At 47.1% G+C, this 17,984-nt stretch overlaps 1 protein-coding gene across 1 annotated transcript; it reads left to right on the top strand.

Moving 5' to 3' along the window:
• Positions 1-9,637: 9,637 nt before the first annotated feature.
• Positions 9,638-17,691, top strand: LOC121834416. Its single transcript, XM_042288105.1, has 4 exons — positions 9,638-9,771; positions 10,222-11,100; positions 11,692-13,126; positions 17,521-17,691. The coding sequence occupies exons 1-4, from the start codon at positions 9,638-9,640 to the stop codon at positions 17,689-17,691; spliced, it is 2,619 nt and encodes an 872-aa protein (XP_042144039.1).
• The last annotated feature ends 293 nt before the right edge of the window (positions 17,692-17,984 follow it).

The following is a 17,984-nucleotide window of genomic DNA, read 5'->3' on the forward strand; positions in this document are numbered from 1 at the left end:
CCGTCGTTATCACCAAGATAGCGTATATAGATTCGTTGTTCTGCAATATCACTCGAAGGACAGCTCGACTGGCGTTTCTTATTCCAGTCAGACACAAACTCTTGAGTCGACGCAAAGGAGCCAGATGAATCAATCCCTCGTTCCTGATACGGCCACCGTTGTTGCTGATTTGAAGATGTTCGAGAGATTGAGCGTAGGTCGCCAAGTATTGTAGAGCAGAGTTTGACAATAGGGGGGCGTTCCTTAGGAGTATGGTCTTGAGGTGCGTATACGTACAAACAATGTACAACAATTGTGCGTCCTCCAAGCTCGGATAGTCGACAAGGTCCAAAACGGTCAGAGCGTTCGCGGACACATGAGAAAGTTTACAAATTTCGGAGAACAGGACGACCCTCTCTCGTTCAAACTCTTCCTCATTTGAGTCTTCCGAATAAACGTTGGCCACTACTCTGCTCCAGTCGAAGGTTCGCGATTGATCAAACTTGGTGGCCTCGCGAAACACTTTGGACACGCTGGATGCTACTCCGGTCATGTTCTACGTTTGTCGACGCGCTTCGGCAGGCGCGCGTATATATACGTACGTTTTGTGTATGTAGAAAAATAAAGCCTCTCGAATGATTGTTTGTTTATTTCAAAAAAGACACGTACTAGACGTTGCGCAAAGCTCGCATAATGTGATCGCTTTCGGTGTAGTATCTCTTGTACTTGTAGCGCCTGATCTCGTCACTGACGTCGTCGTCACCGTCGTCACCGTCTTCAGCGTCGTCGTCGCTATCCACGTTGCGCTCAGCGTAGTCGTCGTCCGAATTTCCGTGAAACTTGGGCTCATTATTATTATTATTATTATTTGTCTCGTACACCGTCCGTCTGGTACGCAGAGTCGATTTGTAGCGGCCTCCGCCGGTCGAATGGAAGAAGCTATCCGTGGACGGACCCAGCGGTCTCTTTTCCGAGTCGTCCACGATCCTGTAGTTGGGGCGATTGGAAACGCGATACTTGAATTCCTTTCGCACGTTGTCGCGCGCGTTTGGACGAAACTTTGCACCAGACTCTCGGTGCACGACGTTGTCGGAATAATACGTGTCGTGCGTGGGCAAGTTTGTAAAGTCGCCGTTTATTGTCCTATACAACTCGCCTAGCTCGACCATCTCGTAGGCCACGACTATGGTTTCCAGAAAGGACGGCGGTGGGTCGCGAATCACGTCGATCCACTGCCCCACCTTGATCGAGCGGCTGGTGACCACGTCGTGAAACTTGCTAGATATCTTGTCAATGTTTACGTCCACCAAGACTCCCGAAACGTAGGGCGAATGATTATCTCCGGTGGTCCTACCGACTTTGGTTTCCAACAGGGCTGCGCCGTCGCTTCTCGCTTTAAACACGGGATAGAACGAGTTAGATCGAATAGCCTTGGCCGTTTCGGCGTACTCCCTTCCGCACATGACGTCGCCCTTCTTGTTAAGCACGGGCACTATCGAGTACATGTCATTCAACACGTGAACTGGAAATTGATTGACGAAAATTGGGGCGCTGCGCTTGTGCATCTTAAAGACCTGAAAGTCTCTGATCACGTCGTTGGCAAGCTTTATGAGACGGTTCTTGTCCGACCGCAACCCCTCGTGAGCGCTCGTGAGAAACCTGAGCAGGCTCGGCGGGAGTTGGTCGAAAGAATAATCCACGCGCACTTGATACATTTTTTTATTACACGGGATACATGTACTTGGAGTCGCTGCTGGCGTTTCCGGACATTGTTCGCCTACCGACACTGACGCTGCGACCGAGTCGGCCTCGGTTGATGGAAATGCTACGGCTCCTCCTGTTGCCGACGCTGCGACTCCTCTTCCTTCCTCTTCTTCGACCCGAGGAGAGAACGCTCCTACTCCTACTCCTCCGCCGCGCGACGCTTCCGCTCCTGCTCCTCCGCCGCGCGATGCTTCCGCTCCTGCTCCTAGTCCTCCGCCGCGCGACGCTCTTGCCACGACTCCTCCTCGTTCTTTGACTCGATGGTCGAATCTTGTCGAGGATCGCGTGAGTTATCAGCGCGTGCCTGGCTCGATTGATCGGACATGACGCCGGCAGTCGGTGTTTGCGAGCAAAGGCCTGAATTAGTTTCCCCAATAAAAGTTTCAGGTAGGTTGGACTCTGTCCTCGTTTAACCCGCATGGAGCCGAGAATGCGCCTTTGATCGTCCTCGGTGAAATGTTCGAGGCGATACGGCTTTCTCGTATCGAGTCTACGACCGTTCCTGTTGCATCTCGAACACTTTGTTCTGGCGGTTCGTTTCGAGAAACCGCACTTGGAACATTTGACCATTTTTATTTACTCGTTAAAAGCCATGCCTCTCAACAGAGCCTCGACATTTTCTGGAACGCGCGTCGGAAGACGCTCTTTGTTCTTGAATTTGTTCACGTAAGAAGAGACCTTGACGGCGATGGCGTTTTCGCGAAACGTTGTCGAAAGCGGGTGCTTGGTGACAGAGTTGTGGGTGACGACTCTTTTTCAAAGTGTTCGCGGACGTCGCGGGGTATCTCTCTAAACTTGTAGCGTTTGGCCAGAACGTTTGTCGGGTACTGCGATATGTCGTACTGACGCTGCTTACAGTATTGTACGATCGCCTTTCTCAGAAGAAGGTTATTTAGCTGAGTCTTCAATTTCGAATTAGGAGTAAAGGACTTTCCAATTTCCAATCGCATGTCTGTCGGTAGACTACTAATGTCCGGGACTTTTGTCAGAGAATAAAATCCCTCACCCGTCTTCTTTGTCCGGCGGGCGCCGGTCCGTCGACGCTTATTCTTCATTCTCTCGAAACGAACGAACGTGGATATGTTTTCAAACAGAGCGTCTCATAGGGCTCTCGTAGGTTTTTTTTGCTCGTCGTCCATGATCATTCGGATGGCCGTTTGAATCCGCAAGTATCGCAACACGTCGCCCGTGTACAGGTGTTGATATGGTTTATAAACGACGGCAGTGTGTTCCCAAATGTCTTCACCAATCACAAAGTCCTCGATGAATTTCCTCAATATTTTTTTCTGCGAGTCCGATTCCATCATTTTTATAATTGTAGTATCGAGGGCCCTCCCTCGTAATCCATCACCGCATCACACAACGCTCGAGCGTTCAAGTCGCGATCTCTGGACAGTTCCTCGGCCAGGCTCGGTTCTCGTCCATACTTTTCTTTAAATTCGACTCGCCACTGCCGCTTGCAGATTTGCTTCTCCACGATGTCGACCCGTTCGTAGCACTCGACGTCGATTTTATTGTCTTTCAACACGACGTTCATGACCCTGTAGTCGTCTCGGCGCAGCACAAAATTTATAAACTCGATCACGTTGCGAAAGGCAACGTCCACCCTGGTCATGCGCTTAACTGCCACGAGCGCCTTGTAGAGGAATTCGCGTTGGCGCAACGCGCCGAGTTCCTCAAAGGCGCGTTCGAGTTTGTAGGCAAAACCCTGATCTACCGTGTAATGGTTTAAGGTCTCGATCGTCATAGGGCCCAAGATTTCTCTAAACTGTCGCCTGATGGCTTCCACCTTGTCCGCGTTACTTTCGGCCAGTTCAAAATTGTATTGCGGAACGTGAAACGGCGTCACGCCGGAATACCTGGGGGTTTCTATAGCGCTCGATGCCGGTGACTCCATCATTCCGTATTCTTCGTTTGTAAACAACATTGCGCGATCAGAGGCGTCGTCCAATTCCGAGTCCCTTTTCTTTCTAGCTGCGGGATGGGTAGGCGACGAAACGGGTGGTGGAGACGCAGACGACGACGAGGCGCTATAACTATCGAGTACCAGATACTCCGCGTCTTCGTCATCAGAGAATATGGGTGGTGGTGGTGGTGTTTGAGCTGCCCTCGCGGGTGGCGCTTGGGGTGGTGGTGGTGGTTTTTGAGCTGCCCTCGCGGGTTGCGCTTTTGCCGGTGGTGGCGGTGGCGGTGGCGGTGGCGGTGGTGGTGGTGTTTGAGCTGCCCTCACGGGTGGTGCTCGGTGGGGTGGCGGTGGTGTTTAAAAATAATTTGACATAAATAAGTGCTTTTTAGAGGCCTAGAGCTCTCTAAGAAGCCTCTATGAGGCCTAGAGGCCTTCTCTGCAAACCACTTCTCAAATCGCTCTAATGACACACCAAAGATGACAATGTCGCACTTAAAGTGTACCTTGTAAACGGAACCTTTTCGCCCAACTGGGAGTCCATGGCATTCATTTCGTCCTTCTATGGCATTGAACATGTGACATGACACCTGCGATTCTCAGTATTCTGATAGGAAGTGTATAGCGCAAAATTAGCAGATATGTATTTGATTGTGCATACTTGTTTGCAGGTGGTGGGAGCGATCAACATGTTCAGCTGCCTCAACTGCAGGATCTTCAGGATTACCATCTACAGGTGGAACCAGCCCAGTGTTTTCTAAGCATGATTCAGATTGCAGTGGAAGCCCACAACGGGAATTGGAGCTGCTGCGTAAAGCTGTAGAACTTCAGAAGAAGTGTTCAGTGGTGAGTTGGTTGTTATTTTGACTTGTTCCCAGCCATCTTTTGATTGCAGCAAAATGCAACAGAAGCTGAAAAGTAGGAACTCAAACCGAAAAACTGGCAGCTTTGTTACGGTTACAGCCGTACTATGAAATCGATTTTGTTTCGGTACGCTATTTACTTGAGTCTGAGCCGGCATTGATTTTATGCAGACCCCGAAAGGTAGAAAAATAATAAAAAATATACTCGAGTATGAGCCAGTCGGAAGGTAAAGAACACCGTGCATTTAAAAAAAAAAACCTGGCTCGTGCTTTCGACACTTCTTTCGCTTTTGCTTTAATGATTTTTATGATCATGGGAAGTGCTACTGCACTCTCCGTCGAATGGATCACTCGAAGTGAGATTCGCCAATAATAACAAAGTAAGTGAGTTTATTGCGGTTCAAGTAAGGTATCTGACACAAACCAGAATACATCGAAGTCAGGACAATGCTAAACTGGAGACGCGAGCTAAGATAACCAGCTCTTCAAAAAGTCGTAGAGGAATCAATCTCTTAGTTTTGCATAACCAGACCAAAAATCGAACCCAATTTTTCTTTTTAATTTTTGTTGGGAGGTGGTATTTTGAAACAGAAACTCGGGAAAGCATCAGAAAACCAGGTGATATGTCATTCACTAAATCTGCATATCAAAAGCCGAGCTAGTCGGATAATAAAAAAATATGTGCCGACTGACCTGCGCCGTCGCAGTTGGGGTCAGGGAATCCGGGATGCTAGTTACAGCCACTCACTGCCAATAGCGGAAAGACTAATTCTGTGGCAGATCAAAATTAGTACGGTGATTGTAACACACGCCGCAGTGCACACATAGAGCCTTAGCTCCCTTAGGGCACCTGTCTTTCAGCACCAAAACAATGCACGTTTCATGGCTGGCCTCTCTAAATTCGCAAAATAGGAAATGCTCTTTAAGGACATCCAGACCGATGATCTCGGTACTTACAGTCGAGGCTTTGCAGCCTACACGTGCTTCCTCGAAGGTGGAGATGGTTGCACACAAATCACACATCGCGAAGTTTGCGACTTTAGGACACAGCACCGGCCATGGGTATCTTCAAATATTCAGGTCCAGCTGAGAGGACAAGTTTCTTCGGAGGTCATGAAGGCATCCAACATTCAGAGGATTCGTTACAAGGCATTTGAAATTTAAGCATGAGTGCATTTGCTTTGTTTTTGAGCATGCTGCCCCTTGTCCCCGAGCGGAGCTGTGTTTGACGCTGGGGAACCGGCTGCTCTTCTTTCTAATGAAGCTGAAACTCGGGTTGAGCTACACTGCACTTGGTGTACTTTTAGTGTTGACAGAACAACGGCATCACGCCACTTTCGAGCTGTGCTAACAACGCTGACTGCTGCGACAGCGAGGTGGAGTTTTCGGCCTCCATTTAGCATTATGCGGGCTATGTTGCCAGAGTGTATTGAAGCCCACTACCTTAAATTCAAAATGAATATTGATTCCAACGAAGTGAGAACAGAGACGCCGAATAGTGTAGGCCAGCAGCGCGTGCTGTACTCGAGCTACGTGAGTGGCTACACTCTTAAGTTTCTGGTTGCTATACCCCTAATGGGGCTATTTGTTTCCGTTCAATGGCGTACGGAGGCCGATGCTCCGACATCCATTTTACGGTGGACTCTAGGTTCTGAAACATTGTGCAGCCCGGGGACGTAATACTGGCTGACAAATGTTTTCCGGGTATCAGGGAAAGTCTGGCAGACACTGATGCGGTGCTCGTGATGCCGCCTTTTTTATCGGTGCATGGGCAGTTCAGTGAGCCAGAAGTGTGCGACACACTACTTTGCCCAGGTCCGAATTCACGTTGAGCGAATGATACAGCGAATTAATATACTCGGGACAACGGTGCCCATTACTCTGATCCCCCCGATGGATGACGCTTCAACATGTGCTGTACGCTGGCAAATTTGCAACCTGCCATTATCAAGCCAAAGGAATAAATGGCAGCAAATGTAGGTACATTCAGACGCATGGCGAGGCTAGGTACAGAGCTCCAATTTCTCTCGTGGGGTTGGCTCTTCCTGGGTACCAGCGTAGGCTTCTTATCCGCAACCGAATTCTGCGCCAGAGATTGATTTAAGTGTTTCTGTATGATATGTGATGTCCTGCCGTAAAAGATGGCTAACACCTTTTTTACGAGATGCAAAGATGATTGATAGCAACGAGTGTATTTTCCATGCCCTTGTGGTTCTATTCTATAATGAAAGTGTCAAATCGGAGCACGTTTTATAAGTAGCATTGTTTATGCCAATGAGAATAAAACAACAGCAAATAAAAATAACACACTTTAGCAGAAAACTAAACATTCTGATTGCAAGATTATATTTTGTGTACTGGACTTTACATTTCAGCGTAGTTCTAAACCACCACTTCCTAAAAAGACCGGCAAGTATGCAAAAAAACACATGGAACGTTGTCGCGAGTCATATTGTCTGCAGTGAATTGAATGCAGTACTTTATTGTTCTGTCTTTTACATCACTTGTACTGACATGCTTAGAGCTGGTACTTTTGTGCAAGGACTAGCAGTACCAGCTGAAATAAAACCGTTCTAGAGAGGGAATCGCATTGCTCAAAAACTGGTCGTTCCTGGGAACGAACACAGTGGAATCGTGCTCACCGCATGTGTAGACATAAAAATAACATGATTGCAAGTCCAGCACAAACATCAACACATGCACTTGTGCATAGTACTTGTGCGGTGGCTTCAGGCACAACTCGTCATTAACGTAACTCCGGAGAGTTGTCCCAGCGCGCTAGCGCCACCCGCGGTGCGCAGGTGCGTCACGGCTGGATGTGTGCTTTATTGCCAAAAGCGTTGTAGGCGTTGGAACATATTTCATGTTTATTTATCAGTTCAAATATATCAGAATAAAAAATTATACCTGAAATACATATTTATGTTTACTGTAGTAACCAGGAAGGGCGAGTTACCGAGTTACTCCTCTACTAGATTATAATGCGCGCCTCTTTCCCGAGATCCGAGTCACCCGGATTCCCATTTCCTCACTTTGTGTACATTCATGATTTTGTTTGTCATATTCGCTGTCCTGTTTCTATTGCCGCACCCGAGCTGATCATGTATATCGTCTGAGTCAAGTATGTCCTGGATGGCTTTAAGAAAACTGCTGAATTCTTCCATAAAGGACTTCCAACCCGAAAGTGTAAACGATTTCGATGCCAACCGAACTTACTACTGTTGGTGGCGTGGAGACGGCCGAACTCGTGCAGAATTTTACGACGAGAAAATTATCACCACGACCGGTACTTTCAACTTCACTAATAAGCTATTTCACGAATGTATGGACTCTTGCAGTTTGCTTAAAATTTTTGTTCATTTCTGTGCCTCGGGTCCACAAATACAAGCGAGCGATGTGGTACAGAAACGACCAAGCGTGAAGAGAAGCATCGCGCGGCCTTAGTATCCACACACACAAATCAATTTCTTTCTGGTGGGTAACACGCATAAAGCTGTTACTGCAACACTGCTGGCCACAATCAACAAAAACTATGAATTCCAACCACACAAGTTTGCCCGGCACTTGGTGCGCATTGTTTTCACCGTGGAGGAGAGGCGAACAAAGTCTCTGCATGAAAAGGCTTGCACACTGCTCGAAAAGACATCCCCGCGAAGCAATGCATCGACAAGGAAAAGAATGCCATCATAAGTAAGTCCAGAAACTTGTGTAGTTTATTTTGTTTCGTTCTTATACTTTGCTGATACCTAAAGCTCTTATACTTACGCTTTGAGTGACCCACTCTTTGTTGGCCGGTCAAAATAAATAAATAAATACTGTTAACTTTTTCTGCCCCAAATGGTCTAAAATTTGTCATTTATTTCTAAAAACAGTTATCTCCTTACTATTTTCCTAGTTCTCTAATTATATATTTTTTAGTATAATCTAATCAATCATTTATTGATAATACCAGCTTTGCTGCATAAATATATTTTTAGTTACTTAGCCGCTGCTTTAATAAGTGTAATATATAGGTGTCATGTCACATTTAGAAAAAAGTTGTTGCAACCGGGCGATGAGGAAGAAGAGAAGCGGCGGGAGCTCATGCATTTTGTAATTTTTATCAGTCTGAAAAACGAACAGTAAAGGAAAAGGTCGCACCGACCGATTTGTCTAGCGTAATTGCCTTCGTATTCCTTGGTTCCTCAACATATGGTGCCGAAACCCGGGAGTGTCCCGCTTCACAAGGGCCCAAGCTACACGCCGCATGGAAATTTCAATCCTGCAGCTGCAACGGAATTCAGCAGTTCCTTGGCGGGAGCAGACCACTGGGAAAAGAACAGCGACGGAACCTTGGCAGGCGACCGTACGGCCTCGTAAATACGAATAGTCAATGGAGAGGCTGAAGGCTAGGCGGTCGGCTCGGCGGGCACAGAACACTAGGATAATGAACGACGCCAATCGGATTCTCCAGGATCCCAGCCCCGACCTAGCAAGAGTGCGTTCGATCAAGGACAGACTCACTACCAGCAATGCAGAGCTCCGACTACTTGACGGTGAGATAGAGCCGCTAATTCCAGTCCAAGAGCTGGAAAGTGAGTGCACCGCCACTGCAGAATACCGAGACGAAGCCGTCATGGTGATCAGCGAGTTCGAGACCAAGATTGAGTCCCTACAATCGCAGAGAATAATAGCTTCGGCGGCGAGCACCGGAAACCAAACCGGCATTCAAGACAACGCAGCGAGACGTGGACCAAAGCTTCCGAAGCTGGAGCTATCTACCTTCGATGGAGAGCAAAGCAACTGGCTCACATTCTGGGAGCAGTTTGGTGGAGCCATCCATACCAATGCAACTTTAACAACCACAGATAAGTTCCACTACCTTCGTCGGTGTCTAACGGGAGATGCTGCTGCGGCGATTGCCGGGCTACCAACAACAGAAATATGCTATGCCGAAGCGATCACCATCTTGCAACAGAGGTTTGGAGAGAAGAGGAGAATAGAGCGGCAGCATCTGAATGCCCTCAGAAATCTACCGCACGATGCTTCAGCTAATGACGTGAGAGGGTTGAGAAACCTGTATGACACCACACAACTCAACGTTCGGTGTCTAAACTCTTTGATTGTTCCCACGTCAAGTTTTTCAGCCATGCTCTGTGACATTCTTGTCAGGGCGTTGCCTTACGAGGTTACAGTGGAGTATCACCGGCAAGTCAACAACACCGCTTTCACCAACGCAGCGGCTCAAGACCAAGGAGACGGATCGGCGGCTGGAACTTCAAGGTCAGCGGATACTACGTCGGAGTCAGTGACCGAATTGAATGGAATGCTTCGCTTCCTGCGTGTGGAAGTAGAAAGCCGAGAAAGAAGTAGCCTTGAGGATGCTCGAGGTAAACACGAGACAAAGGTAAAGTCGTTTGCATCAGCATCAGCTTTTCTTAACGCAACAAATGCTACACATTCTCAGTGTTTTTTCTGCCATTCAAAGAAGCACACCACGCCATCTTTTGATTGCAGCAAACAGAGAGAGGAAAAATTAAGTATGTTATCAAAAGACTGCAGATGTTTCCGATGCACATTGAAAGGTCACCGAGCACGAGATTGCAGAAAAAACCTCAGTTGCGCAGTTTGCAGAGCCAGACATGCAACCACAATGTGCGATCCTGAGTTTGTTAGGCGGATGAAGGAACGTTCGCCCCAAGGTAACGATACGATTTGCGTGTCTGCATCCAGCTCGGGCGCGCGCTCAGAAAAGAAGTTTAGTGACGGCATATATCTCCAGACGTTCAAGGCATTTTTAGTGACCAACGCTGGCAGCTGCTATGTCAAGGGAATAATCGACGGTGGCAGTCAGCGCACATTTATAAAAGAAGAGGTAGCGCAACGCCTAGGGCTGAAAGTCCTGCGGAGAACAAAGATAGCACTCAACACTTTCGCCAGTAATGCTTCGAAGGTTATAGAGCGCAGTCCCGTTGTGGAGGTAAAGCTCAAAAGTCAATTTGACAATACAGAAATAACCTTTGAAGCAATTTCCATCCCGGTCATTTGCCAGGACGTATCTACGCCAACAACGGACATCCCGTTTGTGCGATTTCTGCGGGAAAGCAGTAAGAATTTGGCAGACGACGTGATTTTCCCAGGTGTAAAAACAGTTCCTGAAAAAAGTCTGTTGATTGGATCCGACCAGTTGTGGAAGTTCTGCACAGGAGACGTGATCAGGTGCGCAGATGTGGACGGATTGGTAGCGATCAACACAAAGATGGGCTGGACGCTGCAAGGTCCTTCAAGACAGGTGGGAAGGCTCCAATGGGATTCAAGTCTGATGATATGTGTCCTACAAGCGAAGGCAAAGGAAACCCAAGTGGAAGAGGCGCTACAGCCCTTCTGGGAGTTAGACAGAATGGGAGTTGCCGACAGTGAGCTCGGAGACACTGATGCAGACACCATTACACACTTTGAGCAAAACATCATTAAGAAAAACGGACTATACGAAGTGGCTCTGCCGTGGAAAGAAGACACTTTTGATATGCTGGCAAACAACTGGGAAGTTGCCATTTTACGTCTAGGGAGCTTGTTGAGAAGAATCTCACGAAAGGAGGGATTACTCAAGCGGTATGATCATGCAATGAGACAGTATTTGCGTGATGGGCATGCAGAAGTGATAAAGAGCAGAAAGGAAAGCGACAGCGCGCAGGTCATGTATTACATGCCGCATAAAGAAGTAATACGTGAAGATGCAACAACAACAAAGTTAAGGATCGTCTTCGACGCATCTTCTCATGCCAAAGGGTGCAGGTCGTTGAATGAGTGCCTAGTAACAGGACCCAACTTGAACCCCGAGCTTCTGCAGGTCCTGCTTCGGTTTAGATGGTACTCAGTTGCAATGACCACCGACATTAAGAAAGCGTTTTTACAAATTGCCATCCGTGAAGATGATCGTGATGCTTGTAGATTTCTTTGGTTTGCTGAGGAGCCAAGTTTCCCTTTCAACAAGGAAGAAATTCAAGAGTGGAGGATGACTCGGGTTCCTTTCGGATCCACGTCTAGTCCATTCATGCTCACAGCTACAATACAACATCACTTGAAGTTGGTCTGCGAAGACCCACAATTAGCAGAGAAACTCAGGACATCTTTCTACGTTGATGATCTACTGCTCGGAGCCGACGATATTGAGGATGCCGTGAGGCTCTACCACACTTCCAGGAACGTCATGAGACAGGCAGGAATGACACTCCGGAAATGGACTGCGAACAATGAGCAACTGCAGGAGCAGTTCAACAAGGAGGAGCCAACATTTATGACCGAAGAAAAAAGCCTCTCACCTTCACCAACCTCCAAGGTACTTGGAATGATGTGGGATCACGAAGGGGACTGCTTTATTTACAAAGTTGAAGCTTTGCTTGAATTCCTCTCAGCAAATGTGGACACTAAACGGTTCATCCTCAAGGCAGCCTCAAGAGTATTCGATCCTCTTGGATTGATCGCGCCCTTCGTCCTAACAGCTAAGCTGCTATTTCAGAAGCTGTGGACATTGGGAATCAGCTGGGATGAAGAACTCCCCGCTGATTTGATCACTGAATGGCACGCTCGGACGGCGGACCTTGTTCAACTGCACTCGTTAAGTATACCAAGACATATCAAGCGAGGCATCCAGGCAGGAGCCAACAAAGTACAGCTACACGTCTTTGTAGATGCAAGCACGAAAGCCTACGGATCTTGTGCGTACTTTAGAACAGCCGATGACCAAGGAGAAACAGCTACCATGTTAGTTGTTGCGAAGACAAGAGTGGCACCGATAAAACCTTTATCACTGCCTAGGTTGAAGCTGATGGGGCCGAATATTGGAGCCAGACTCCTACGATACATAAAACAGTCAAATTATGACGTGGAACTTGATTACATTATGTGGACTGACTCAACGGTTGCCCTCAGTTGGGTGAGAGGAGTCCCTGAAAAATGGAAGCCATTTGTAAAAAACAGGGTGGCAGAGATACGCGTCATGACGTCCCCGGACCACTGGAGGCACTGCCCCGGTAAAGAGAATCCGGCGGATCTCTTGACCAGAGGACTAGGCGTTCAGGAGCTTCGTGCTAACTCTCTTTGGTGGAAAGGGCCGAGTTGGCTGAGTCAAGAACCTTCAGAATGTCTTGAATCTTCAGTGTTCTTGGAAGACACGCCTCAACTCGAAGTAAAAGAAGAGACACATGTGCTGTTGGAGAAAGGCCAAGAAGTTCCATCATTGTTCGACACCGGAAGTTACGAGAATTACCAGAAGGTTCTGAGGATCACTGCCTGGGTCATCAGGTTCGCTAACAACGCACAGAAGAGAAATGACAAAATACGAGGTGGATTAATTGCGGCAGAGTTGGACAAAGCAGAGCAGTATTGGATCAGGCAGATACAAAACGAAAGGTTTCAGACGGATATTATGCTCCGCGAGAAAAATACGACAGAGGTTAATGTAAGACTCGCAGAGTATCATCCTCTCTTTGGCGAAAACAAAATCCTGCGGGTCGGAGGACGACTGCAGAGGTTGACGGAAAGTCTCGATGTGAAACATCCAGTCCTGTTACCGAACGACCATGACTTTGTCAAGCTAATTGTGATGCACGCTCATTGTAAGGTTATGCACGGGGAAGTAACAAGCACAATGTGTTACCTACGAGAGAGGTACTGGATAATACGTGCTAGGCAGCTGACCAAGAAGGTAATAAAAAGTTGCCTCGTATGTTCACGGTTGAATGCGAGGCCAACTGCTGTTGAGCAAGCTCCGCTACCGACAGATCGAATCAAGAAGGCAAAGCCGTTCGAGGTAACCGGAGTCGACTTCGCAGGGCCGCTGTACGCAAAAAGAAACGACGGTAGCTGCAGCAAAGCGTACATCGTACTTTTCACATGCGCCTCCACGCGAGCAGTTCACCTCGAGCTCTCAACGGGCCTCACTGCTGAAGCTTTCTTGCTTGCATTCCGGCGTTTTATAGCAAGAAGAGGAATACCACTGGACATATATTCTGATAATGCACTAGCCTTCAAGAAAGCATCAAAAGACATCCAGAAGGCATTGGGTGCACTGGAGCAAGAAGTTTTCAAATCATACATTGCAGAACACAGAATCAACTGGAAGTTCATTGTGGAGGCCGCTCCATGGTGGGGCGGGTGGTGGGAGAGGCTCGTTCGATCTGTCAAGGCAGCACTTAAGAAAGTGTTGGGCAGAAGCAGCCTATGCTTCGAAGCACTGACGACTGTCCTTGCTGAGGTGGAAGCAATGGTAAACTTAAGACCACTGACATATCTCTACTCGGGAGTAGGAGACCCCTCAGTCATCACGCCAGCACATTTCTTAATAGGGCAAAGTTTGACAGTTCTACCAGAAACAAGCTTGTCTAACGACCGCCCAGGATGCGTGACACAGAAGGAAACAGCTCGCCAGTTCCAGTATCGAAAAATAATCATGGAACATTTTTGGAAACGCTGGCGGTCTGAGTACCTGTTGGAGTTGCGGTCAGCTCATCAATATCTCGTCACCAATACTTGCTCCCTGAAAGTGGACGACGTAGTCATAGTGGAAAATAACCGAGCATCCAAGCTGTTCTGGGAACTGGGGAGAATCGTAGAGACGTACCCCGGAACTGACGGAATTGTTCGTGCCTGTCTCGTGAAACAGCAAAACGGTACGCTCATAAAGAGACCCGCGCAGAAACTTTATTTGCTGGAAATTCGTCCAAGTCAACTTCAGGCTCGGGGAGGATGTTGCAACCGGGCGATGAGGAAGAAGAGAAGCGGCGGGAGCTCATGCATTTTGTAATTTTTATCAGTCTGAAAAACGAACAGTAAAGGAAAAGGTCGCACCGACCGATTTGTCTAGCGTAATTGCCTTCGTATTCCTTGGTTCCTCAACAAAAGTATTGATTCTGGCTGATTGTAGCAAAAACGTTTTCCTTCCCCAGCCTACGTCTGCAGCCATTGCAAGGTGGATGACGCGAAGTAAAAAAAAAAACAACATGCTGTCAAAGGACTCGAAAAAATAGACTTGTAGTATTGGAACTAATAAACTTGAGTGAAATCCAATGGCACGATTTCAATCATCAGGAATAGTTATAAGTACACAAATGACGTATCACAACCATCTCAAATTTTTTTTTAATTATACAATGTGATCAAAAGTGCCTGGTAGTCAGTTTTTTGTAGGGACTACAAATGCAATGGAAAGGCAGCAGAAGAGGGTTAATGAATGGCATAATGTCAAAGGCAAACGTGCAATATGAATAGCCTCGAGTAACCAAGAAACGTGGTACAATATTCACTAAAGTAAATTGAAAAGCTAATGAAAAATAGTTGCCATCTAATATCTTCCGTGTCACTTTTCCATTGAGCCAAGAAAACATCTGATGGTACAGTGCTCAACGAAACGAAATGGGCCAGCGGAACGCGTGGCCTCCAGAACTTGCTGCGCCATCTACCGATAAAAGACGGGCTGCCTGGTGACGCGAGTCGGAGGTGTGCAAAGCTGATACGAGCGCTCATCTGCTGTTCCCACGCTGTGCACAACTCCCGATGGGTAATCTCTGCAGAGTGATAGCCTTTTTTTATTATTTAATCGCCGCGTGGTTTTATCGCGATCTGTTTGACGCCCTGTGCATACTTTTATCTTGTCTTAAATATGAAAGAAAAGGAACAAAAGGGCAATATTTTTTTCTTTTAATAAAAAGCACAGTGCCATTTCACTTCACATTTATTTTTCTATAAATTGTCGGTTCACTGCCATCAGTATCCATTCGTGAAGATGCCGTCGCGAGTGCCAATTCACGAACGCTGGCGAATTGTGGCCCTATGCCGCGCGGGAATGCCCCAACGAGAAGTCGCCCGGATGACAGGAAGGACCCGAACCGCAGTGGCCCGAATTTTCACGGCGTTTCGAGACGACAACGGCCGCATCCATGACGCTCCTCACGACGTCCGCCCAAGGTCCACTACCGATGAGGAAGATCGATGGATCGTCGCGGCTGCAGTCGACCAGCCTTTTATTACGGCCCGTGACATTCGAGGCGAACTTGGTCTGAATGTCAGTGACCAACTTGTGCGACGCCGTCTTGCAGAAGCGGGTATTAGGAGCTATGCTGCGTGCAAGAAGCCAATTTTAACTCCTCGACAAAAAGATATCCGCCTGCGGTTTGCCATGGAAAAGACATCATGGACGATTCAAGACTGGAAAACCGTTGTTTTCAGCGACGAGTCCTCTTTCTCAACTGACTGGCACCAAGGAAAACAAGTTTGGAGACCGCGAGGTGCACGGTATGTTACTTTTGAGCAACACGACAATTTTTAACAAGCCGGATCTTATAATTTGTGATTTTGATGTTTCAGGTATGATGCCCCTTACTTGCAGCGTGTGGGCAGGAGTGGCCGACAAACCGTTAACGTCTGGGGGGCATTGTCAGCGGAAGGACTTGGTCCACTTGTAAGAATCCAGAGGCTTAACCGAAACGTATTGCGACGTCATTGAGCACGAGCTCATTCCTTACGTTCTTGAGGGACCTTTCCCTGACGGATGCTTTTTTTTTCAACATGACCTTTGTCCTGTTCATCAGTCAAATCGTGTGCGTGACCTTCTAGAGGAACGCGGAGTGGCGGTTATGCCATGGCCCCCAAAAGGGGCTGACATGAACCCCATCGAGAACATCTGGGGAAACATGAAGATCCAGCTATCGCGGCGAGGACTTCACTCCGTCACGACTGACCAGCTATGGGATGCTGTGAAGGAAGAATGGGACAGGCTGCGGCAATGTCCAGAGTTGGTGGTGAATCTTTATGAATCCCTTCCGCGTCGCATGAATGCTATTTGTGAAGCCAATGGAGAGTTCTGCAAATATTAGAGTAAGGTGCTGATAATAAAACAAGCACGTTACTTATATTATTTTTTTTCTGGTAGGCGCAGCATTGTGTAACATGTCAAATAAACTATGTTGACACAGCACACGCTTTTTAATGACTGTCAGACGCTCGCTAAAATTGAATAAAACCACGAAAAAATAAAACTCTGCATTAATATATTATAGCTGCAAAAGGCCGGACGCGCTGGCTCATCAATCTTTTATGGAATAAAAAATGAAGCTTTATCTTTTCTTTTTTATATATTTGAAGCAAGATAAACTCATGCACATCATCACGACAGTGTCTCTGAGGAAAAATAAACGTGGTCACTCCGCAAAATCATGGCCTGCGCAGATTATCGGGGGTTGCGCGCCTGTGTGCGAACAGCCGCTGAGCGCTCGTATCAGTTTTGCGCATGCGCGACTCGCGTCACCAGGCAGCCCGTCTTTTATCGGTAGATGGCGCAGCAAGTTCTGGAGGCCACGCGTTCCGCTGGCCCATTTCGTTTCGTTGAGCACTGTACTTTTCTCTTGAAATGCTGTAAAAAAAGTCAACAGGGAATATTGAATGTCAACAGCTTTTCAACAAAAAGCATCACAGAATGTCTGTTGAGTTTCAATTAATAAGTGGGCCAATATTCAATAAAAAGCCAACCGACTTTTTACGCTTTTCTTTTGAAAAGCTGTTGACATTTAATATTCAACCGTGACTTTTCAAGAGATTTTCAATAGAAAAGCATCACAGAAAGTCTGCTGACTTTCAATAAAAAAGTGGGTCAATTTTCAATAGGATGTCAACAGACTTTCTCTGATGCTTTTCTGTAGAGAAGCTGTTGACATTTAATAGCAAGAGACAAGCTGTTGACATTCTATATCCTCTATTGACTTTTTCGGAAACTTTTCTATAGAACGGTATAACAATTTTTGTAAAGGGGAGAGAGTAAACATTGCGTGCCCAGTATGAGAGTGACGTCAACATAATTCTTGTTGACACCAGAGTTGTTTTTAGTGTTTCAGCTCTTCAAGGCTGAACTTCACAGCTCGAAGAAAGACATTGGAAGCCAAGCTGATACCCTACAGCTTGAGAAAGAACAAGTGCTCGGGATTGTACGGGTTAAAAACAAACCGGCCCTTGTATCACTAACCTGTGTGCCATTTTAAGTTATTCTACAACATTTGCGACCTGTATGTGGAGTCTCGCATGTCGAACAAGAGGAAGGACTTCAGCATCAGTAACGCGGACGCAGTATTGCTAACGATGATGAAGCTCTATCACAATCTGAAATTTTCCCTTTTTGGTGTACTGTCTGGTGTCCAGGATGACAGCTTTTAAGATATTCAGAGCGTCAGTACCAGTCCTGGTAGCAGTGCTCAGGCACGCCGTTTTCTTGCCCGAAAAATAGGCTTTGCTCCAGTCCCTGACCAACTACTTTAAAAGGGCAACTCCCCCAAAACATAGATTCTATAAAAGGGGCCGATATCGCTTTAGGAGATCAAAATAAGGTCATACCCAAAATATCACGTGGAACCAACGTCGCATTCCCGATTAAAACCAATATTAAAAATGTTGTACCAGCCGAGTTAGCAGCCCGACAGCGGGTGAGCAACGCTGGCAGCAGGTCAGCT

The sequence above is a fragment of the Ixodes scapularis genome, unplaced genomic scaffold, assembly GCF_016920785.2.
Source record: "Ixodes scapularis isolate PalLabHiFi unplaced genomic scaffold, ASM1692078v2 ptg001158l_1___fragment_1__unscaffolded, whole genome shotgun sequence".
Classification (NCBI taxonomy): Eukaryota; Metazoa; Arthropoda; class Arachnida; order Ixodida; family Ixodidae; genus Ixodes; species Ixodes scapularis.